General features: G+C 41.8%; 1 protein-coding gene across 2 annotated transcripts in view; it reads left to right on the top strand.

Moving 5' to 3' along the window:
- FAR1 (fatty acyl-CoA reductase 1) overlaps positions 1 to 24,146 on the top strand; it is a 53,629-nt gene extending 29,483 nt beyond the window's left edge. Inside the window, exons 2-7 of one of the 2 annotated variants that reach the window (XM_078769419.1) lie at positions 1,037 to 1,212; positions 5,052 to 5,231; positions 7,000 to 7,177; positions 16,595 to 16,639; positions 19,629 to 19,756; positions 23,915 to 24,146. In XM_078769419.1, the coding sequence (XP_078625545.1) occupies positions 1,037 to 1,212; positions 5,052 to 5,231; positions 7,000 to 7,177; positions 16,595 to 16,639; positions 19,629 to 19,756; positions 23,915 to 24,017 (810 nt within the window). In that variant the 3' untranslated portion in view covers positions 24,018 to 24,146. The remainder of the gene's footprint in view (positions 1 to 1,036; positions 1,213 to 5,051; positions 5,232 to 6,999; positions 7,178 to 16,594; positions 16,640 to 19,628; positions 19,757 to 23,914) is intronic. The other variant, XM_078769420.1, reaches the window with a different exon arrangement.
- Positions 24,147 to 26,072: the final 1,926 nt, after the last annotated feature.

The following is a 26,072-nucleotide window of genomic DNA, read 5'->3' as shown; positions in this document are numbered from 1 at the left end:
CCGAGTCTGCGAGCTTTGTGGTTTGAACCCTGGCCGAGTCATACCAAAGGCTTTAAAATGGTATGTGCTGCTTCCTTACTTGCCGGTTTGCATTTAAATTGATAGAGCATGGCCAAACAACCATAGGTTGGCAATACGAGCGCAGGCTTTGCTGGGCCTAATGGCTCCACCTGCGTCAAAGTTCCTTGCAAGGGAATTTGTATGATCCATTGATCCATGAGCCAGATTGTAAAATGTCACCCAATTGCTTTTGTATGTCCTATGAGATGGTATTGTGGATGTGGAACCAGAAAGCAGAGGATATAATTTTTTTGCCTAAATAATTATTTGCACATAGTTTCGAATGTCTTGATTCGTCGACTTATTTTACTTGACTGCACAATCCATTGAAGCCGGTGTTTTTGAGTTGATTACAGAGTGCGGACTTGTGGTGTATGAAAGCGTACACGTGTATGACTCGGTTTCATCGTTGTTTGAATCTAATTTAGTCCCTTGTGATTTGGACTGGCAGGATAGCCTGGACGGATGCACACTCTCCTTCGAGCTGTTTTGCGTGGTTTTGAATCCCGACCCAGGTATAAACTTTGGACTTGGTGTTTCACATGCAGGGTGCATCAATGTGTACACCCCCCGGCAGAATGACGTTGAGCCGGATTCATCTGCCTGCCCAATACTGAGGATGTGCTGCTTGTTAAACGCGCATGGTGTCATTTGTGAAGGGTAAAAGCGAGTTATCGCCAGCACCCGGAACGAATTCCAAATTCCTGACGAGCGAATGTTAGGAACTTGAGCCAGAACCGTTCCCCCTGCTGACTTCATATGAAGGTGGGAATTATTGCGACCATTTAGAAGAAGAATCGTTCATTGTGGTTGGTCTTTATGATTGTCTGATGGAATTAAACTTTCTTGCGTTGATAATACTGAAACTTGCAGGTGAGTGGGGTGTAAATTAACAATTTAATGCTCTATGAACTTTCACACAAAAATATGTATACTGGTGGCCAATTGTACTTTCTCCCCCCTCTCACTTTCGTAGTTATTTGATCGTCTACGGGAAGAACAGGCCGATTTTGCCGATAAGATAGTGCCTGTGGCCAGTGACCTGATGCAGCCTGACCTCGGGCTGAGTGCCAGTGACACAGAGCATCTGCTGTCCTCTGTTAATATCGTCATCCACTGTGCGGCCACCATTCGCTTCGATGAGCCACTCAAGTAGGTACTTTGAGGGATTTTTGTAGAACAAACATTTAAAGTTGTGTGGTACCAACCAGAAAATGTATTAAATGTGTATGGTCACCTTTAATCGGATTTCTCGAGTTGATGCCATTCTACTTCCGGGCAAACAATGCTTCTTTTTTTTTTTCCTCCCTCTTTTAAATTAATGCTATATTAATCATCTCCATATACAATTAGCAGTTTCATCGTGCCAGAGAATGAAATGAATGAATGGGACGCATGCCAGAGATAAAAAAATTTTTTTTTATCTGTCTATACAATGCCCCAGTATTGTTTTGTACATTAATTACTTCACGCATATTCAAAAACACTCATTAATTAAATATCTGCTCTATTTTATGCATTATTAACCCCTGGGAGTAATTTCCACAACACTGTCCCCACCATCCTCCTCCTCCTCCTCCTCAACCTCTGCTGAGGCTGTGCTTCTTGTTCCTGCTCCGAAAAGTCTATCGAGTCTGTGGACCCCCTTATCCGGTATAAGACACCTCCACCATGGCTGTCTATGAGGGGTCTGGGGCCCAGCACTGCAAGTGTCCTTGGTGACCACAGGGCTTGTCAGCACCTGGTGTTCTCCTATGACCCAACAGCCTCTCCACAGCTGGAGTTTTAATGGTCTGGAAGGCCCACAAAAGTTAATTTTACAAATGGCCCACATGGCCTTTCAGCAGGTCTTCCTGGCCCATGTGGCCTTTATAAGGTATTAATTAATATATAAATAATGTGGCCTTAGAATAAGCCCAACACAGGTAAATGACAACTCAGCAGGTGAGCGTTCATGGAACAACAGGTGGCATAGCTGGCAAAGGCACAAATGGCATCACACCAAGTGGCAGGTAGCAAGGCATGGCTGACAGCAAAGTCACTGGCCTGTAAGTGGCCAGCAGATTGTCAGCCGGCAGATGTCATCAGATGGTATCATCGTCATTAGTGGCAGGAGCTTGTGGTAGCAGCGGGTAGAGTGGGCAGCTGCAGCCCTAACCTGACTCTTTCCCTAGCTGCCCCGCTAATCCCTCTATTCTAATCTTTAACTTCTGCCCCTCTAAACACTTATAAACTAATTTGTCCCTCCCCTGGGGCCCACTAATCCAATTTAAAACTAAGCTATCTCCCTGGGGGAGAATCGGACACGATGGTGACCTAGAGATTGGTGGTGAAGTGGCCCACACAGATTTGACTTCCTATGTGGCAGACAGTGATCTCAGAGGTGTTGGTGACCTGCATTGATGGTGTAAAAAAAGGAAGCATCCCTATTCTGTTATAACATGATCAAGCAAAATCATTTCCCCATAGCTTTTAAAGCCCCCACTTTTGTGGTTCTATGCCACCCCTCAGCGTTTTTTTTATTTTTAAAATAAACTCTCTGCCAATTTTACCAATTCTACCCCGGCGCTCCATGTGTTGGTGCTCCATCAAATCGGGACTGGCCCTTGTTGTTGGCTCTGTTGTTGGCTCTGTGCCTCGCACAATATCGTGGCTGGGCAGTATGGCTCTCCTTGCAGGCCCTACCTGGTTTACTCTAGCATGGCATCCCATGCCGCTGGAGTCACCCCCAGCTTTCCCTGAGATAGTTCATGACAAATTCTTGGGGGGGAGGCCCTCTCTGGCATCTCCCCCCACAAGTGCCCTCACTGACACATGGTACGTGAGTCCCTCCATCAGGGTAATAATAATAATAATACATTTATTTTATATAGCGCTTTTCAAGAAGCCCAAAGACGCTTTGACAGAGTACAAAAAACAAGTGCAAAAAGACAAAAAAAAATAGGTAAATAATTAATCAAAGCCAAAGGAAGGAGAAGGAGAAGAGATAGTCAGGGGTTAAATGCTGTGGGTTAAATGTTAAATGCAGTGTTGAACAGGTGGGTCTTGAGTGATGTTTTGAATGTGGTGAGTGAGGAGGAGTCTCTGATGGTGTGAGGTAGTGAGTTCCAGAGGGTGGGAGCAGCGATGGAGAAGGCCCTGTCCCCCCAGGATCTGAATTTGGTCTGGATGGGGGGACGGGGACGGAGGGGGGGGGGGGGGGGTTGGCGCCAGCAGAGCGGAGGTTGCGGGTGGGAGTGTGTCTGGAGAGGAGGTCAGTCAGTCAGGTAGGATGGGGCCAGGTTATGGAGGGCTTTGTAGGTCAAGAGGAGGATTTTGTACTGGATTCTCTGGGGGATGGGGAGCCAGTGAAGCTTATAAAGGACGGGGGTGATGTGGTCATGGGTCCGGGAATGGGTGAGTAGACGGACAGCGGAGTTCTGAATGTATCGGAGTTTATTGATGATTATTGAGGGTGAACCATAGAGGAGGCTTGGCCCACTCTGCAATACTCCCGCCCATCTGGGCTTCTGGTCTGCCCAGACCTGGTGTTCCCCAGTGCTGGAATTCCCTCCTCTAAATCTACTCAATGTGATGCTCCTTATCCAGCCTGTCAATTAACTTCTCACCAAAATAAAAATATCTGGACTTATTTTGCATCAACACCGAAACGGCATCCATGTTCCGAAACAGCTGGATCTCCGCTATCTAGTTCTCTGGGAAACCCGGAATCTCCATCAGCAGAGAGTTGATTCCCCATTCGCACCGTCACACCATAATTCACACGGTCTTCGCCCCAACACTGTCCCTGTGTTCCGTACCCACGCGAGAGACGGCAGTGCTCACCCTGATCCACCATAAACCCTTATAACTAGCTTGTACTCCTTCGTAGTCCCTTTCAATATGCATGTTCCTTTTATTCTAATGTTGCTAAGCTATCTTTAATAACCTGTAATTGTTGTTGTAGCTGTGGTTATTGTTGTTCTGTGTGCTCTTCCTGTGTACTTGTAAAAGGTTCCTGCTGTGGTAGAATAATAAATGTTATCGTTGGAACCGCTACATTAAAGCTCGAGATCCCGCTTCTTCTTCGTCAATCTAGGGAACAGGCTTTTATAGCGGGCAAGTAAGTGTGATTAAAGAAACGAATTTTTCTTTCAAGTAAATGGATTATTACCTTTCCAGCAATACCCTTTTTAGTTTATAACAGCAGAAACTCTTTAAAATATAGCGTTATGGACGGAGAAACTCAGCTCCTTTTACAGATCGATGTTAAACCACAACCCGAGGAATCAAGTCCAGTATCCTCAACACGTTTCCACTCCACTGTACTCTACATTGAATGCCATTCGATACTCATAAATGTGAATTGTGAGCAGAGCACAATTTTCCATGTTCATGCATGTGTTGGCACATGAGTGTTGGTTTAAAAAAAAGAAAAAAAAATAAGGAGGAAATACAGGAAATGGCAAGTACAATGATTGTCTGAACACCTTGCTCAGAAACATTTTCTCTTCCAATGTTTTCTGGGACCCAAAGAGGACAGTGTATACAAAGCAAAGTACATGTATTTGATGGATGTTCTAATTCAGATGATTGGAAGTTGATTTGAAGAAGATGTAGACAAGCTGTTTTGTTAGCATGCAAATCTATTACTTTTATCTTGTCGTGTCAACGGCTCACGGAGAAACGTGTACAAGTATCACATGCAAGTGAAGAAATTCAAAATATGCCATACTCCTCTTAAACGACTTGCAATGACATTAGTATACAAAGGATGAATCGACAATTTACATGGAATTTTGACTCGGGATGCCGTTATCATGAATGTTGTGCTCAGATAACAATTGAGAAACGAGACAACTTGAATCAAGTAAAAGCTTAAGAGCAAGGGTAGTGTATAATGTTTGTTTTGTTAGTATTATATAGATTGTATTGAGTCGAGGTTTATTTGCTTTTCCATTTCTATCTGTCCCCACCCCCCCCCCCCCCCTCTTCTTGTATTTTCTTTATAGATTCGCTTTGCAACTAAACGTGGTTGCCACACGGACCCTGCTTGGAATTGCACGCCGCATGTCTAACCTGGAAGTGTTCATACATACAAGCACAGCGTATTCCAATTGCAACCGGCGTTACATTGAAGAGACCGTTTATGCACCACCCGTGGAGCCCATGAAGCTTCTTGACACAGTACAGTGAGTTTTTCTTTTCATGAAACCTGTGCTTTCATCCACATAGTCGTTGCCAAAAATATTGGCACCCTTAAACTTTTTTCAAATAACTGACAATTTTCTCAAAAAATAAGTTAAAATTGACAAAAGTATTTGGTCTCCACAATTTTTTATTTCGCTGTTAATATTACAGAACCTTTGTTTATGATTCAGAATTTAATATATCTTTTTAAATCAGAAAATTAAAAGAAATGGCATTGACAAAATTATTGATACCGAAGACTTAATATTTGGTAGCACGGCCTTTGGACAAAATAATTGCAGTCAAACGCTTCCTAAAGCCATGAATGAGCTTCCTACACCTCTCTACTGGCAGTTTGGCCCACTCTTCTTGTGCAAACTGCTCCAGATCTCCCAGATTTGAAGGGTGCCAAGTCCAGCGTTTTGTCTTGAACCATTCCTGGGTGCTTTTTGAAGTGTGTATGGAGTGATTGTCCTGCTGCAAGACCCATGACCTTCGGAGACCCAGTTTTCTGCCACTGGGTTGAACATTGCGCTCCAAAATGCCTTGGTAATCTCCTGATTTAATGATGGCATGCACACATTCAAGGCACCCAGTGCGAGAGGCAGCACAGCAACCCCAAAACATCACTGAACCACCTCCATGTTTGACTGTAGGGAAGGTGTTCTTTTCTTTGAAGGCTTCATTTTGTTTTCTGTAAACATAGAGATGATGTGCTTTACCAAAAAGCTCTAATTTGGTCTCATCTGTCCACAGGACATTTTCCCAGAAGGACTTTGGCTTGTTCAGGTGTGTTTTGGAAACTCCAGTCAGGCCTTCTTATGTCTCTCTCTCAGCAGTGGGGTCCTCCTGTGTTCCAACCATATAACCCCCTTTCATTGAGTTGGCAATTCGAACCATTTGAACAATCCTTCGCTGCAATCTTCGATCAGGTTTTCTCTTGCGGTCACGTCCAGGGAGGTTGGCCTCAGTGCCATGGGCCTTAAACTTCCTGATAACATGTTGTATGTTGGACACAGGAACATCAAGGTCTCTGGAGATGGACATGTAGCCTTGAGATTGGCCATGCTTGGCTACATTCTTGTGTCTGACATCCTCAGACAATTCCCTGGTTTTCTTTCTTTTCTCCATGCTCATTGTGGAACACACAGTGACACAAAACAGCAGAATGACTCATTTTCTCCATTCAAACTGGTTGATTGAGTGATTTTTTAAAATTATATTGCAGCCACCTCCTACTCACTATAGGTGAGTTCAATTCCAAAGTAAAGGAGAATCACCTGCTTGAAATCTAATTATTTCTAACTACTTCTAAAAGGTGCCAATAATATTGTCCAGGCCATTTTAGGACTTGAAATAAGCTAAGAATTAGTAATTTATTTCAGCTTTTTTTGTTTTGTTCCACTACAAACCAAAGAAATACATATGTGGATACCAAAAGATTTTTTTTATTTCAACAATTTTCTGGAAGAAATGGTGCATAATTTGAAAAAAGTGCAATGGTGCCAATATTTTTGGAACACTGCTGATGATTGAGCTAAATGCCTTTCATATCATTTTTGACTTTATCTTTGCACCATTTGTATGATATCTGGTGGCCATATGTGAATATTACCTTCATTATCATTTTCGTGTAAGAAACCCACAAGTACATAATTCAGTTAGACCTTCAGGTGAGTCAATGGTGTATATAGGGGGAGGGGAAGAGGGGTATCTTGTAACGTGATACTGTACCTTGACTATTTTGGTGTCTTCCATGTTTTTACGCAGGTGGTTGGAGGAAGGAATCTTGGAGGACATCACACCGCGCCTCATCGGAGACCAGCCCAACACATACACTTACACCAAGGCGCTGGCCGAGGCTGTTGTTCAGCAGGAATGTTGCAATATGAATGTAGTTATCATAAGGCCATCAATTGTTGGGGCAAGTTGGAAAGAACCATTCCCGGTGAGTTGTATCATTCATGTGTTTGGATTTTTTTTATTTGTTATTTAAAAATGTGCTGTCATGACGTGCACTTCAGATGTGAGACAATTTCATTTATTATTACCTCCGCCACCAAAGGTGGATGGAGGTTATGTTTTCACCCCTGTCTGTCCGTTTGTGAACAAAAACAATATCTCAAAAAGTTGTGGACGGATTCGGACGAAATTTGGCAGAGATGTCGTGTATGTGACAAGGACGAAATGATTAGATTTTGGTGAAGATCCGGATCTGGCTACTAGAATTTTAAAAAGTGATTCTTCATCATTGGGAGATAGGGACAAAAACGATACATAGCAGGATATCTCAAAAGTTATGGATGGTTTTGGACAAAATTTGTTGGACAGGTTGTGTGTGTGACGAGGAAGAATCGATTCAATTTTGGTGAAGATCTGGATCTGTAGCCAGCTAGTAGAATTTTTAAAGTGATTCTTCACCATTGAGTGATATGGCCAACCAGGCAGAGGTATGCTCTCTACTGAGTGCCGTTCTAGTTTATCGTTTGTTTTGGCACGCAATTGAAAGATGAGTGAAAAATAGTTTGGGAACTCTCATTTGTGCCTTGCAGTTAACATTTTAAACAGTAAAGCTGCATTCCTCCATATTGCCTTTTACAAAAACGTAATTTTGCATATTCAATTAATCATCCATCCAGTGCTTCATGTACTATAATCGGCCTATTCCTCAACATACATTTCTATCAGTTGGCCAATTTTCCTCATTTTTAGCCACGTCGCAGACGCTGCTCATAGAGTGCCCTCTGCTGTTGTTCTTGTTCTTCTTCTTCTTCTTGTTCTTGCAGAGAAGACAAAACCTCAAAGCTCCACCCATTCTGGGAACCATAGCTCCACCCATTGTGGGAGAGGCTTCATATAAACAAATATCCACCATTTTATTAACTCGCATAGCTTTGAGGCCTGTTTTGTAGGCCCGTGGTGTCTTGCTCTCTCACACAGTTTTCTTTCAAATCGAATTCGATATATCATTTCATTTTTCACAGTCGCTAACATAGTTTTAGACTCGGTTGAAAAAAAACGTGAAGAAAATCCGATGAAAGTTGCCCTTTATAGAACGAAATGAATTCTCAAAGGCCTGTAACTTCAAGTCCATTGAGATATTTTTTTTTTAAATCGCGGCATGGTCAGTCATACACCGCCCGAAATAAGAGACGGGAAAATGCCGAGATATATATATTTTGTTTAAATCGCGGCATGGTCAGTCATACACCGCCCGAAATAACAGATGGGAAAATGCCGAGATATATTAAAAATTCGTCCATTTGATGACAATCGTCACGATGAAATATTTAATTTATACGTCGTCACAATAATGTGGAGAGAGGAGCATAGCTTCGTTCACGTGTCGCCACACACGGGAAATTGCCGAGATATATATTTTTTAAATCGCGGCATGGTCAGTCATACACCGCCTGAAATAACAGACGGGAAAATGCCGAGATATATTAAAAATTCGTCGCCACACACGGGAAATTGCCGAGATATATTTTCACTTTGCACAAAAATAACATCAAGTAATCGAATCAATAGGAATGTCCTGTGCCTATAACATCGACGTTATAGGCACAGCTGCATCTAGGCATTGTGTAACATCGACGCGGCTTTTGTTTTAATTAAAACTTTTTGTACTTGTTTTTTTTTTGTTCCATTAAACGATAAGTACCAAGTTTATAATGGAGATCTATAGCAGGCAAAATATCTTCTTTTTTTTTTTTTCTTCTTTTTTTTTTGTATACTGAATCGAGGCTCGTGAAAGAGCTAACATGTTGTGTTTTGCCTAAATACTCGTGCACTCATAAAAAAGTTAGTATGTGGTGTATGTTGTTAAGTATGTACAATTAGAATGCGAGCACGTCTTTCAAATAAGTACTATAAAACCACACAAATCAAACTGGCAAGAGTCTGCAATCGTTGATTGCTCTTTCTAATTGTTTTGGATATTTGTGGTAGCTGTTTGTACGTTCCTCTCCTGAAAAAGTAAAACGATATTAAACATCAAATTTTCATGCTTAAAATTTTAAAAACACTTATGGGTTTAATTGTAAAAAAAAATTAAATGTGATCTTAGGCTTATGGACCCGTCCTCGATGGTGGAATGATTAGAACGTCGGCTCTGAGTCTGGGAGGTCGGTGGTTCAAACCCCGTCAGTCATACCAAAGACTTTTAAAATGGTACTTGCTGCTTCCTTGCTTGACGCTCAGCATTTAAAAGGATAGATCATGGACAAACAACCCTGTGACGGCAATGGCGAACCACCCAGTATAACCCTTGCCAAGAAACAGCTTTGGAAGCACCAATGCTCTAAAGGTCACGGTATCGAGGCTTCCAGTTGTGTCTGACATCCTCGGACATTCGCAGTATCGAATTGTACACATCGAGGCTTCCAGTTGGTTTTTGACGTGGGTTGCACCCACACACTAAATTCGAATGCGGTCCTTCGCTTACACACGCCCGCACGCCGCAAAATTGCAATTTCCTTCGCTTACACACGGTCCACAAAATTCGACAATCGCCAGAGGCATTATATTTTCGGGTTGTCCATCCATCTGTGTGCCCGTCCGTGATAGGTTTTCGTTATGACGATAACTTGAGAGCGACTGAAGCGATCTAAGTCAAACTTGGTGCAGGTTTGCATAATGAGGTATAAATTAACTCATTAGATTTTGGGATCACGAGGTCAAAGGTCAGAAGTCGTGTTAGGTAAAAATGTGATACTGGAGAACAGCTGAAGGGGTTTGAACCAAACTTGGTACAAGTAAGTATAATGATGTAATAATGTGGGTGAGGCATATCGGGCAACGCCGCGAGGTCGAAGAGTGCCATTCTAATTGTCCCCCGTCGCTCAGCGGAGCGGAAGGGGGACTATGGCTTTCCCCTCCGTCCGTGTGTCCATCCGTGCGTGCGTGCGGCGTGCGGGCGTGTGTAAGCGAAGGACCGCATTCGAATTTAGTGTGTGGGTGCAACCCACGTCAAAATCCAAGATGGCCGCCGCCATGTATGTCTGATGCCATGTATGTCTGAACCTTGTAACCTGCATATCTTGAAAAATAAGCGAAGTACCAACGTCTAATCTGGTGTGTGGGTGTATCTAGGCACAAGGAAGAACGCTGTTTAAAATCGGGTCGCCACGTCAAAAGCCAAGATGGCCACCGCCATGTATGTCTGAAACTTGTGAGATGAATATCTTGAAAAATAAGCGAAGTACCAACTTCTAATTTGGTGTGTGGGTGTATCTCGGCATAAGGAAGACCGCTATTGTAAAGTGGGTCGCCACGTCAAAATCCAAGATGGCCGCCACCATATATATGTCTGAAACTTGTGAGCGAAATATCTCGAAAAATAAGCGAAGTACCAACTTCTAATCTGGTGTGTGGGTGTATCTAGGCACACGGAAGAACGCTGTTTAAAATTGGGTCGCCACGTCAAAATCCAAGATGGCCGCCGCCATGTATGTCTGAATCTTGTGAGAAGAATATCTTGAAAGATAAGCGAAGTACCAACTTCTAATTTGGTGTGTGGGTGTATCTCGGCATAAGGAAGACCGCTATTGTAAAGTGGGTCGCCACGTCAAAATCCAGGACGGCCGCCACCATATATATGTCTGAACCTTGTGAGCGAAATATCTTGAAAAATAAGCGAAGTACCTTCTGGTGTGTGGGTGCATCTAGGCATAAGGAAGAACGCTATTGAAAATTGGGTCGCCACGTCAAAATCCAAGATGGCCGTCAAAATCCAAACATGAAACACGAATTTGTTTTTTCACCAGAGATAATCTAATACTGCCTTTGTTCAGGCTAGTGTTGGTCTGCAGTGCTAAGCAACATAAACAATGGATTTATGCACTGAAAACTGATGTTAGTGTGTTAACCGCTGGATGGCAAACAAAACGCTCCATGTTTGTCTGACCCTTGTGAGCGAAATATCATATCATGGCATGTTTTCTGCGTGTTCCACTTTGTCAACTCACATCACTTCCCCGACGGGGGACCTAGGCGTAACGCTTGTTGTACATAAATCGCATGTAGGACAAAGACGTGAGTAAACATCAATGCACTTGGTGTTTTTCTTCTAAATATTCTTGCACTTTTAAAGGTTAATTTAAGGATGTCATGCATGCATGCACATGTGTACACACCAAGCCCCAAGGCACACTGCAAGGTCTGTAATAAATGTGTTAAAGGGTATAAATAAGTAGCAGCTAGAGACTAAAACTCGTAATAAAAATGTCTGAACAGAGCTTCCTTTTTTTGATGGCAAGTTTATTACTGATGATTTAAAAGAAAGAAAGACCGGGATAATTAATCAATCTGTCACTTCAGCAGTTTATTAAGCTTCAGCTGTCACTTCAGCTTCAGCTGTCACTTCAGTCTATGAGGTCAGCAGTTTATAATTTTTCCAAATGACAATCTACATTTATGAGAAATGTATGAAAAAACTCTGATTGTGAGAGTTGTTGATGGAGTGTCTGGGAGTGGTTTTAACATTTAAAACATAATAATTGTTGATTTACATTGTGAACTTCTTCTGATTTGCATTGTAAATATGGAAATCTGCATCAAATTATATAATTTTCAAAAAATAATGACATTAAAAACTAGAACGGTACTCGGTAGAGAGCATACCTCCACCAGACTGAACAGTTTACGTTTTGTATCTCACTTATTGTCCGGATCTGGATTCGGACCTGAACCAAAATCTAATTGGTTTGTTCTTGTCACTTGCCCAACGCATCCACCAAGTTTTGTCACAAGTCATCCACAACTTTTTTTAATATCATGCTGTATGTCGTTTTTCACCCGATCACTCAATGGTGACGAATCACATAAAATTATTTTTAAATTCTCATTTCCGGATCCATATTCGGATCTTCACCAAAATCAAATTGATTCGTCTTTGTCACACAGCCAACCTGTCCAACAAGTTTTGGCTGAATCCGTCCATAACCTTTTTCGAGATATCATGCTATGTATTGGTTTTAGCCCTATCATCCAATGGTGAAGAATTACTTGAAGAATTCTCAGATCCAGATCCGGATCTTCACCAATCATTTAGTCCATGTCAAATACCCAAGCTCTCCACCAAATATCGTCCGAATCCGTCCACAACTTTTTGAGTTATCCTTTTCTTAAACAGACAAACAAATAGACAGGGATGGAAACATAACCTCCATCCACCTTTGGTGGTGGAGGTAACAAGCTGTAATAAATATAAAGAATAATGATAAAGCTTGTAATTGTCAGTTATTGCACAAATTTATGCTGCTGATTATTATGTTGAAAGAGCAAGTGTAAGCGGGCAATGGATGCAGATGAGTGCTTGTTTCGAAATTTTTTTATTCATCCATTGAAGACATTGGCTAACCCGTGAGTCAGAGAAAAACAAAAATAAATATACCAATAAAAAGAAAAACAAAAAAAACGTGCAAAATGCATCGATGCAGTTTGGCAGGAATTGCCGATCAATATTACAGTACAGTATATGGGTTTAACATTTTAAATTAATTACAGTTCAAATAAATTTATCGTTCAGGAACAAAATACTGGATAACTGCTTATTGGTATTGATATGTAACAGTATTACCGATTGCCGATCAATAATGTCATCATTCTCATCATCCTGAACAATAAGTACTATACACATGAACAGTAATTTGTTATTCTTCAACATATCAGCTGAAAACATCAGTTGCATTCAAACCCTCATTTATACAATGGAATTTGTTATAAAATTGAGTTCAAAATGTACATAGAGATGACGTAGGAGGGATATAGACTAGATGGATTTATGGAAAAAGGCCAAAAATAAGCTAAAATTAAGCTTCTAGGTGCATTTTTGGGTAAAAGTTGGGAACCTCACTTTTTAACATAATTATGGTATGCTGAATTCGATTAACCCCAAGCCGAATTTTTTAATTTTTTAATTTTTAAAAAATAAACTGCTGAAGAACTTGGCCATTGGTGATCTCACAGAAGAGACAATCAAATCTGCAGAAGCGTTCATCTGCAGAATATATAATGTGTACAGAACGACCTCTGTTGATTCAGATTCAGAGGGGGGAGGTGAGGGGGGATTAATTTTTAATTTTTTTTTAAATAAACTGCTGAAGAACTTGGCCATTGGTGATCTCACAGAAGAGACAATCAAATCTGCAGAAGCGTTCGTCTGCAGAATATATAATGTGTACAGAACAACCTCTGTTGATTTAGATTCAGAGGGGGGAGGGGGGGAGGAGGGGGGCAGGTGGAGGGGGGGGAGGAGGAGGGGAGGGGGGAGGGGAAGGGGGGAGGGGGGAACGGCTAGCTTGGCAAGCGATAGCAGGCTTTTTACTTTTATTTTTACCTCAATGAGGGCTATATATATAGTCCGTGCTTGGAGCCTTCAAGTTCAACATAAAGTTTTTAAATGAAAAATAATGCAGATGTATAACAATCCACCAATGCAAGTTCAGAAATGAATGCAGATCCTTTACTTTGCGATACAAACGCAATTCCCGCCATTTCCACTCATGATCGAGGCCTACACAGTGACCGCGCCTCTTCTTCCTCCTACAACTTCGTCTCACTTCTTTCACTCAAAATGCACGAAATTCTGCCGCATGAAATTATGTAGAGGCCTCGTAGGGGGGATATAAGGTAGATAAGGAAGGCGTTGTAACAGAAGAATCAAAATAAAAGTGGAAGAACATAAGGAAATGGGAGCTATTCTGGACCCACAGCCAAACCCGACAAACCATTGCAATACACCCCGAACGTCTAGCGCCGCCACAAACTACACCATGGAATTGCAGCTGGCGCGGTTTTTTTAAACCATTGATATTAAAATAAAACGTAGCCTAAAACCACCGGGATTTTATGCTGATTCCGAATCTGTCTCTAAAACTTTTTTCCGATGTGTAGTTCTTGAGTTATAAGCGGACATCCAGACAGACACACACACAGACACTCCTCCTTTATATATAGAGACGGTTTTCTGCCGCCCTTCCTACCCTTACCAAGGGGAGATTAAGCCCCTTGTTCTTTCTGGGCCGGCGTAACCGAGACTTGAAACGCCCCTTCCGGGCAAACGCAAGGTAGGGGTTCGGGACAAGCCTCGCACGTACCTAAATACCTGCGCCGCCACGGAAGCGGGGAACCAAGCCTCACACGAGCCACGTGTAATTTGGGTACACCGAGCGGATTGAGTACCAGTACGTGCAGTTAACGTTAGTATTGGAACCCGATTCGAGTGGTTCTATTCGTACCACGCTTAGTCAATGATGGAAGGGACGAAACGGTCGAAAACAGAAATAACAGGTTTAATTATTATTTACACTTATATGTACAATTCGGTAGAAGACAGAGACACAGAGCAGCCTTATACAGTCTTATGCTTATGCCCAGACACGGGCCCGACACACTCACAAAGGGGAAATGCAGGCAGGATGATGTTCACGTGCTGCGTTGGTCGTCCAGGAACGGCGGCGACGCCCGGCGTGGCTCTCCACGGTCACAGCACGTCCCGCGATGAAGGCAAGCAGGTGGTGGAAAGGATTCTTGGAGCGCGTCTCTCGAACAAAGGGGCAGATGAGGCAGGCGGTCTTCCACAGCGCGTTGAGTTACCGACGTGCTATCACTCGCGTAACCCAATCGAGGCTCGGCCTCAAGCTCAACGAGCATCACTTTGGTACGAGCGCTTATACTTGGTTCATGTGCGTCTTTTCTCCGAACTCGTAACTCTCATCAATACTCAGTCAAACGCCTCCCTTCGCAGAACCGCAAGCTCACCTCTCCACAGAAGGACTCCTTCACAAGCTCATAACTGACCGAACTGCTCGTGGGGGCTTCGCGCAACGGGTTATATTGCCACACCCTGAGCCCTCTCGAATGTTCCAACCACGCCCTGTGATGCATTGATGCGGCCACTCCCTTTGAGTCCTGATTGGCGGCTCGCGCTTACCGTCAGCCTCCCCGCCGCCCTCATTCGGTCCCTGCTCGATTTGCCAGGCCTGCCTCATGATGATTCGCGCCAAAAAGCCAAAGGCAGCACAAGGAGGCGTAAGGCGGCATAAGGCAATGGAGGCAATGAAAGGACCTACTCTCATTATTCTACTCATCGCAAAACTAACACAGGAAAGGGACTATGCTCACACATACTAAGAGATAACTGAACTATCGCGAGGCTACATGTTGTTGTGCGACTAAACGATGAGGGGGAAATTTAACCTTTATTGTACAAAACTCAAAACCACAACAATATTAAACAACATGACAAAGGAAGTTCACAAATATAAAATATGAAAATTAACATGATATCTGAACTCGTTTCTTTAACTCACCCCCAGGTGACGGTGTCTCAGCAACCATAATCATAAATCACACAGTGCTGCAGGTACTGGCTGGCCTTGATGTCAAAACGAAATCGCACAGAACACAACTAATGACAGAGCAAACAGTGCTATAATAAACATTCACACTGTACTAGCCTGCAACACACATAACAATGACGTGTTTATCAACAAGGGAAGAAAATCTTCCCATCATTTTGCTAAGTTATATTGGACATCCTTTTGGAAATTGCTCTGGCCGAACATCGTGTTATATCGCAAGATGACACGAGATAGCGAACAGCATTATGGGAAACAAAAGGATCCTTATTTTATAAAGGGGAATGGAAAAACCACAAAACCAACATCAAATATGCAAATGTCAACGATCTATAACACCAACGATTGTTTCCAGAAAAACTTTCATCTATTTATGAAGTACTTCCAAATCTCTGGAAACCACTGATGAGTCTGAGCAAGTATGGTGTGCACCATTTATGTATTCATAAACTCCTTTATATAAATATATTCTATATGAAAATGAATTGCATGTGGAAGAAATAACATATCCTGCAAAGACTGAATATAAGTAAGTTTGAAGATGAAAATAATATTTCGGTAAATGTGTATTGCCTAATGTATCCAAATGAAGTTTCGTTATTAAGGATTTGCCACAAAAATGTTCATGGGGAAAAAAGTTTCAAAACAACAGTATATCGACCTATATATAAATGGCTTTTTAGAGAAATCTAGTTTGTATCAAAACATCTTTCACAATTAGTTTTTTTTCCCACAAACCTCAGATTCTCCAAGAGACTGTGATGGCCATAATATTTTCTGAGAATATTAGCAACTCATTAAAGTTTGGTTTGCTGATTATAGTTTGAAGACTTGCTTCCAGGAATTGTAAAATCTCACAGCTCGTCTGTCTGACATTTTCACTCCTGTTTTCAAATGCATCAATTTGTAGAAATATATTTCAGCCGTTGTCTCCTGTTGTTGTATAAGCATGGCTAAAAGAGCGTTTAGTTACTGTAGCTTGTCTTCTCACGTCACCACAGGGATGGATCGACAATTTCAATGGCCCCAGTGGACTTTTCATTGCCGTAAGTGATACCAATGTTTTTTTTGTTTTGTTTGTTTTCTTCCTGTGGCAGTCTTTACATGTTTGCATTCTGCTTTAACTGTTGTGGAATTTTGCATTTTACCCTGTGCATTTGAAGTGAAAAGCTGGGTTTAGCTGGGTTTAGCTGGGTTTAGCTGGGTTTAGCTGGGTTAAGCTGGTTAAAAAAAAAGGGGAAAAAAAAAAAGATCACATTGGTCACGTGGTTCGGCAGCCATATTTTTACGGCGTAGCCCATAGGACAATGCCACCTGGAACAGCGTTCTTATCCGTCGCTCACAAACACACCAATCAGCTGAGAATCTGGTCACATGACAGGAGGACAGGAGATCCGCCAGTCAGCAGATCCAAGCCTGGCTACACTGTTGTTAGACTATCTGTCTTGTTTTACTCTCCCTGCCTTTTTCCTCTGTTAAAACAAAATTGAAAATCATTCCAAACAGGAAACCTAATGTTTTTTCTGGATGTTATAATGAACCTAAACAGTCACGAATAACTAATGTAATGTCCTTCATTGGCACCTCTGAGCTCCTCACCACATGCAAAGCTTTCATCTGCAGCTTGATGGAGTACTGCTCTCGCCTCTGGGCCGGTGCTCCTGCCTCCCACCTAGCTCGGCTTCACGCTGTAGAAATCAAAGCTTTTAGAATCATTGGTATCTCCCACGATGAAGCTGATTCTGAGGGCCTCTCTATCTCTCACCACAGGCAGGTTGGTGGTCTCTGTCTTCTACCGACTCCTCTCCAGCCTTGCTCCCACTGCTCTGTCTGTGCTCTGTCCCCCCCAATATATCTGCAGGATGCACACTCCAGCCTTGCTTCTGCAGGACGCACAAGATACCAGCAACCCTCTTCTGGTGAAACTGCCAAAATCAAGACTCTCTGCTCACCTTCACTCTTTCATTCCTCTTTTCTCCCGCCTCTGGAACAAACTCCCTCACTCTCTTCAATCCCACTCCTCCCTCCTGGTCTTTAAAACAGCTGTTCACCACCATCTCTTATCTTCCCCCATCCAAAACATTGATCTTTTCTACCCCTGTTAATCAACCCACACCACCTCCTTCCAATTCCTTGTTTTCTTTCCTGAAATTCCTTGTAGTGTCCATCTTATTTATCCCGTGTAACCCACCCCAGCCCTTTCACAGATCTCCTGATGTCCCTCTTCCCTACTGATGTTGTGCTTCCCTCTCTTGCTCCTCATGTTTCCTGCTCCCTTTGTTATATGTTCTGTGTGTTAGTTTAGTAGGAGCCTCGACTTGGTATACAAAAGAAGTGTCGATGGGGTGCTGTAATATACAGTGTCAATGGCAGTAAACCTCCGCATTGTTTTTATACGACTTTTAAAATCATTTTATTTAAATTGAATTATATACTAGAACACTGCGTGGGGTAACGTGTTCCATGAACTATGTAGTATGTTTTGCTTTGTGTTGGAAAAGAAAATGGCATCACACATTTGATAGTATCGCCTCATTTTATTGATTATTTGTATGTCAACAACGAAAGTTGTAAGCAGTAAAAAAGAAAAAGAAAAAAAAATACAATAAAAAAGTATGACAATAAGTTGTAATCTTGCAGCTTTCAATAAGGCAGCAAAGTATACTAAATCTCACCACCCTTTCCAAGTTTTCATCTGAGATCTAAGGAAGTCAAATACATTGCTTATATGAGTATTCTTCAACTTGAAAATGAATTATAGAAATGAGGTGGACAAAGCTTGAAATCGGATGAAAGGTCAGTTATTTGTTGACAGTTAAACACAGCCATTGTTAAATTACGAAAGGACGCACATTTTGCTCGCACTTTGTGGAAGTCAGAGCGAGTGTCTCAATATGAGTTAAGTAATTATTGTTTCCCTCAAGCCCAAGAACATTAGGGAAGTGTCCTTGAATTCTGCTGTAAGTAGATATCGGAAAGTTATTTAATGTGAGACATTTCAACATATCCCACCATGAAAAATCAACTTGTGACGCTGTTTAGAGAAATCGCCATTTTCCACACCTAACCATGAAGGAATGCATCCTGTGAAACTTGGCATATATGTTATTATAGCTTCCTGCTTTTTCGAGCCATTGTTGCACTTTTTTCATCAGTGCGTGACTTTCCAGATGCCATTGGAACAGGTTTTTGAAAAGATGACTTTATCGATTCCCTCTCGCAGGCATTTTGATTGATATCTCTGTATTGGCTCTACCAATTTTCATAAAACTGATACGCAGTACCAAACGATATTTTGGTGTTTGGATTAATATTTGTGAAAATGGAAGCGATTCCTTTTATATTCCACAATACTTTACAAAAAGAGCAAGCCTTTATGTGCTATTACTGTAGCCGAATTCTAAATTCTGTCCCAAATCAATCGAAGCACGATATCAGTGACATAGTGACGCCCCACTAATGATTCCAAATAGATTTCCAGTCCAACAAACGACACGGATAGATAGGCTTTTTGAGGGGGAAAACTAAGAATGTCACCCTGGTCTCTGTGGCATGTAAAGCATTTGATGATTATATCAGAGACTGCGATACCGTTTGGAAAGATCAGTTTGTTTGTGACGGCCAATATAGCTTTTTATAGCCAATATATCCGGTTTTGCTTAATGAATTATGATATGTATAAACAAAAACAACTATGCGTGTGGCAAGCACATTTTGTGGGGGTGCTCTCGTACTGTAATTTCTCTGTAAAGACAAAATAGGCAATTAAATGAGCCCTCCGTTGTAGCGCGGAAATTGATGTAGCGTGAAAATTTCCACTTGTACAATACTTGATTTCATGCGACAGAAAAATATCCGAGTTATTTTCCGAATTGACAGCCAAACCTGGTTTGACTCGGACTCGGCCCAGAAGCGCAACTCGTCGAGTTGGGGTACAGCACAATGTAGATGGTGATGGTGACTTTTGAATGTTCATCCTACCACTGCACTTTACACCAACACACCACTTTTCTTTCTCTTTGGCATGTTATAAAGGCTGGGAAAGGCATCCTGCGCACAATGCGAGCTAGCAATGATGCTGTTGCCGACCTTGTTCCAGTTGATGTCGTCGTCAATGTGATGCTTGCAGCTGGCTGGTACACTGCTGTCAACAGGTATAACAGGTGATTTCTCCTTCATTTTAGAATTCAGAAGGGATAAAACAAGTCGATGTCATTATTTTGATTTGTATATGTTGCAACTTACCAATAGGTGTTCTTCATTAACATTGGACAGTAAATTGTTGTTTATTTTATTGGCCTACTGTGCTTTATGCAAAGTGATTACATCTGGTATGGAGTATAGTCTGTGTTCAGATCTCAACCCATGTACAAACTTTCATTCTGGAATCTCCCAGGCAGGGCGAGGCATTAATGTGTGTGCCAATTCTTGGATGGATCTCAAACTGGGCATTCCGTTTGCTGGCATTAATTGGTGACATTAACCCACATTGTCCTTCAAGAAGAGAAGGCGAGCTATTACCGGCACCCTGGCTAAAGATTAAAAATTCCTGCAGTAACTTAAGGGAGGGATTGCGTAAGAAGCACAGCCATGCCCCCTTAGCCAATGGTGCTACTCATAGCCTTGTCTTGTGCCTTGTGCTGCATATGGAAGAAGACTGCCAAGTCAAATTGATACGTTCGAGAGGTCAAACAAATTACTGGGGATTTTTTTTATATATTCATGGAGGGGGTGAGGGGAGCCGGCCATTTTCAAAGTGAGTGCTTAGGGGTTTGTTTTTAAAAAATTAAAAAGTCAGCCGTTGGGGTTCGGTAATGGGGTGGGAGTAGGGAGAGAGGATGGGTATTACAAGTCCCAGCGGTTTACAGTATTATTATAGTATCTTTTTATCCAAGTGTGTACCCCGGTTTAGAATAGGTACACTATCCCTGCGCATCGTCAGAGGTGAATAAGGGTTGGCGTCAGGAAGGGCATCCGGCCATGAAAACATTGCCTCAAACAGGGAACCATGATTGTCATGGGGCCCGCATGGCTAACCCCCGCTTTAGCAGGGAAAAATGGCCTTAAAACGATCATTCATTCATTCATTATAGTATCTTTATGAAAACCTCATAGGATTGCACATACATCCCATATACGAAGCATTATGTAATCAATTAAACACCAACAAAAGCTGCAAAATAAGTTAAACACAGGGAGCGAAGACTTTGACCAATCCACGACGCATAACCCGTCTCCAACGGAACTTGATGCGTGTCACCACCACACCACTCTTAACAGCTCTGAAGAAGAGTTAGTCTGTTCTCAAAACGGTAGGCTTTAATGAAGAACTTGTTCTTTATGGTGCAGTATATATATATATATATATATATATATATATATATATATATATATATATATATATATATATATATATATATATATACATACATACATACATACATACATACATACATATACACACACACACACACACACACACACACACACACACACACACACACACACACACATATACACATACATATACATACATACATACACACACACACACACACACACATACATACATACATACATACACACATACATACATACATACATACATACATACACACACATACATACAGTGCATTCAGAAAGTATTCAGACCCCTTCACTTTTTCACATTTTGTTATGTTGCAGCCTTATGCTAAAATCGTTTAAATTCATTTTTCCCTCATCAATCTACACTCAATACCCCAAAATGACAAAGACAAAACAGGATTTTAGAAAGTTTTGCAAATTTATTAAAAAGAAAAAACTGAAATATCACATTGACATAAGTATTCATACCCTTTGCTATGACACTTGAAATTTAGCTCAGGTGCCTCCCATTTCTCTTGATCATCTTTGAGATGTTTCTACACCTTGATTGGAGTCCATCTGTGGTAAATTCAATTGATTGGACATGATTTGGAAAGGCACACACCTGTCTATATAAGGTCTCACAGCTGACGATGCATATCAGAGCAAAAACCAAGCCATGAGTTCGAAGGAACTTCCTGCAGAGCTCCAGAGACAGGATTGTGTCGAGGCACAGATTTGGGGAAGCCTACCAAAAAAAAAATTCTGCTGCATTGAAGGTTCCCAAGAGCACAATGGCCTCCATCTATCTATAATTCCAGTAATCTCTGTGTGTATGTATGTATGTATGTATGTATGTATGTCTGTATGTCTGTGACCGCTGTTTCTCGACAACCACGGGTCCGATATACTTGAAACTTGCCAGGTATATTGCTGGGGACCCGAGGATGTGCCTTTTCAAGGTTTCATATTAATCGGACAAGTAGTTACCGAGCTATGTCCAAAAAACGATTCAACCAATCAGAGAGCAGCGAGCTATCACGTGTGCCGAACGTGGCGAACAGACTCTGCCTCGGACGGCACATTTGAGAGCGTATTCATTTATTTCACGTTGGCAAACTATGTTGGCGTTAAACTATGTTTTACAACTAATTAAAACTAATTTGCGATTCATTCGCTTTCCTGCGCGTTTGTGCACGCTATGGCGATTTCTTTACCAAACTCCGCAAGCCGTTCGCTTTGGACCAAACCATTTCATGTAAATAGAGGGGGGGGATTGTCACCGTACTCGCAAGCCGTTCGCTTTGGACCAAACCATTTCATGTAAATAGAGGGGGGGGATTGTCACCGTACTCGCAAGCCGTTCGCTTTGGACCAAACCATTTCATGTAAATAGAGGGGGGGGGGATTGTCACCGTACTCGCAAGCCGTTCGCTTTGGCTTTGCGAATGGACCAAACCATTTCATGTAAATAGAGGGGGGGGATATAATTTTAGATATATATATAGTACGGGCATGCCCTCGTAATTCTTAAATGGAAGAAGCTTGGAACAACCAGGACTTTTCCTGGAGCTGGCCGCCCGGCCAAACTAAGCAATCGGGGGAGACGGGCCTTGATAATAGAGGTGACCAAGAACCCGATGGTCACTCTGACTGAGCTCCAGAGATCCTGTGTGAAGATGGGAGAAACTTCCAGAAGGACAACCATCACTGGAACACTCCACCGATCTGGGCTTTATGGCAGAGTGGCCAGACGGGAGCTTCTCCTCAGTGAAAGACACATGAAAGCCTGCTTGGAGTTTGCAAAAAAGCACCTAAAGGACTCTCAGACTGAGAAACCAGATTCTGTGGGTTTTCATGTGTCTTGGACATGAGGTCAGACACAACATTGTAGCCAAGCATGGACAATCTCAAGGAAACAAGTCCATCTCCAGAGACCTTGATGTTCCTGTGTCAACATGTTATCAGGAAGATTAAGGCCCATTGCACTGGAGCCAACCTCCCTGGACGCGGCAGCAAGAGAAAACTTGATCGAAGATTACAGCAAAGGATTGTTTGAATGGTGGAGAAAGAACCTCAATCAACTGTCAAACAGATTCAAGCTGACCTTCAGACACAAGGTACGACAGTTTCAACTCGCACCAACTCGATGAAAGGGAGTTCTATGGTAAGAGACCCAGGAGGACCCTACTGCTGAAAAAGCCCAACTGGATTTGGCCAAAACGCATCTGAACAAGCCAAAATCCTTCTGGGAGAATTCCTGTGGACATATGACATCAAATTAGAGCCTTTTGGTAAAGCACATCATCTCTATGTTTACAGAAAACAAAATGAAGCCTTCAAAGAAAAGAACACCTTCCCTACAGTCAAACATGGAGGAGGTTGAGTGATGTTTTGGGGTTTCTTTGCTGCCTCCGGCACTAGGTGGCTTGAATGTGTGCATGGCATCATGAAATCAGGAGAATACCAAGGCATTTTGGAGCGCAATGTTCAACCTACTGTCAGAAAAGTGGGTCTTCGTCAAAGGTCATGGGTCTTGCAGCAGGACAATGACCCCAAACGCACTTCAAAAAGCACCCAGGAATGGTTCAAGACAAAACGCTGGACTGTTCTGAAGTGGCGAGCAATGAGTCCAGATCTAAATCCTATTGAATACCTGTGGGGAGATCTGAAAACAGCAAACAGCATTTGTATATGTCGAGATATCTATATATATATCTATATATATATATATATATATATATATATATATATATATATATATATATATATAAATATATATATATATATATATATATATATATATCCTGTATATATATATATATACTGTATATATATATTATATATATATATATATATATATATATATATATTAGAAACGAGTTACTTTTCAGTTTGTCTGTGTGTAAATGATGATGTAATGCATCGTCTCTTTTGTCGTCTTTAATGAGGCAACTTGTATCTCATTCATTTAGGCCAAGGAATGTGATGATCTATAACTGCACGACTGGAGGAATCAACCCTTTCCACTGGGGGGAGGTTGGTAAGTCCAAGTCGACTAACTCTCAACAGCTGTAAACACACACATTTTCACTTTGTTGCTTCTGGTTCTTGGCATAGGAGCTGGTGTGACAATCTGTGTAATAGATAGTGCTGTATTGTATCGAGAGAAAGTGATTATATTAAGGTGGAGAATTCCTTGTGGATTGAGCTGAGTGGTTGAAAGAATAGTTAGATTTATAGTTGCATTATACGGTTGCACGTGAGGGCAAAACGGGGAATAGGGGTTCGTAGATAATTTGGCATGGGAAGATGATGTATTATGGAGGATTATTAATTTGCCAGGGACATATTGGGTTTTGGACCAGTGATAGAGGAGAGTGGATTTTTGTAGATCCAGTTGAAGATTTTCTTTTGAAGTTGGTTTTTCGAAAAGCCCATGATGGGGAGTACAGTGTTTGACCCCCTTTAATTTTTATTTTTTAAAGCAATGATCCCAATATGGTGAAGAAGGTGGAGGAGAGCATTTGGGGACAAGGGGACCATAAGAGTGTGTGCAATGATGTTGAAATTTGAAGTTTCAGGATAGAATAAGGTTCTTAGCAATTACATTGATTTCGGGACGAGCTAGACTAAGATATGATCCGCTGAATGAGACGGGACTTCATACATTAGAAAGGAGACGGTTGCGAAGTGCAGAATGTTTTTTTTTTTTCTGCAGAATTGACGGTGATCGAACCAGTGGGCATGGCTTGAGGGCAGAGAGGAGAGTTAGGGTGTGTCACTTGGTGGTTAATGCATGGAATGGTCACCTTGGAAAGGTGCTGGCAGCAGAGATAGTAGATGGATTTAAACTGGAATGGGATAGGTATCAGGAAGCAGTTGGGATAAAAGGGTATGTGAATGTTGGCAGGATTGTGCAGCCTTGAAAGGCCTAATGGCCTCTTCCTGCATTGAAGTTCCTCATGTGTTCCTGTTTTGATGAAAAATAACTGCAATCACTGCACTGATATTGAAGTTGTCATGTTTTCTTTTTTTTGTATTCACTTTCCTGATACTAAGTATTAAGTTCGTGAATTACCTAATGATTTGCATTCTTACCCATTGTCTTCAAAGCAGGTGAAGGTGCAGAAGCAGATGTTTTGTTTTATGCATTAATTTCTGACTTTTGTTATTGTAGTTATTATACTGATGTCGTACCTTTATTTCTGACTGTTTAACTCTAGTCATCCGCATCTGGTGTGTTTGCGTGTCACCAATATATTTCCCGATAATTCCCTGATTTTGTATTCTTGGTGTAAGCCACAGACCGTGGACCGAAAATGGAAATGCCAGGATACATGTGCCATACAACATATATGCAAAGTATGGGTCGCCACACATACATAACAGGCACATGAAATATGCGAATCTCTACCCGGCAGTGCTCTCGTCGTGTTTATACAGGGTCAGCCAAAAATCGTTACTGTATTTCAAACAGCAATGTAGGAAATAATAAGTATGTTGTACTGAATATATCAGATGGAAATGAAAGAACACACTTTGGAGATTGTTCACAATTTATTTCGTGAAAATCCCATCCAATGACCGCCATGGGCATCCACACAAAATTGTGCCCATTGCCCAACACACTCCATCACTGATGCCATTGTTTCCAACTGAATTGTCTACGAATAATGTACGACTACTGTCCTTTAGTTCCTGTAAGGTCCTGGATATTGTACGGTATACCCTGTCCTTCAGGTAGCCCTCAAACACCCATTGTCCTTTTTCATAATCAGACACAGTGAAGTCTCTGAAATCTGCAGTCCATGGGATCGTCGTTTACACAATTTATTCGGTGAGCGCACGGTGTCTTCCTGAGCAGCCGCAATGTTTGCTGCAGTTCTCACTAACCTCGGATGACCTGACCTTTCTGCATCTGCCACTGAACCAGTCTGTCGGAATGCTGTCACTCATCTCCTTATGGCTTTGTCTGTTGATGCTATTCTCACGCCACGCCACGTGCTCTTCGGAATTCATGCTGTGCACACACAATACTGCAACGGTTTCGGAAGTATAGCTCCTCAATCCTTTGCTGAAGTGTTCACTTATCTTATATATATATATATATATATATATATATATATATAT

The sequence above is a fragment of the Myxine glutinosa genome, unplaced genomic scaffold, assembly GCF_964187855.1.
Source record: "Myxine glutinosa unplaced genomic scaffold, kmMyxGlut1.1 SCAFFOLD_2465, whole genome shotgun sequence".
In the NCBI taxonomy this organism is placed as follows: Eukaryota; Metazoa; Chordata; class Myxini; order Myxiniformes; family Myxinidae; genus Myxine; species Myxine glutinosa.
This window is presented reverse-complemented; position numbering and strand designations above follow the sequence as displayed.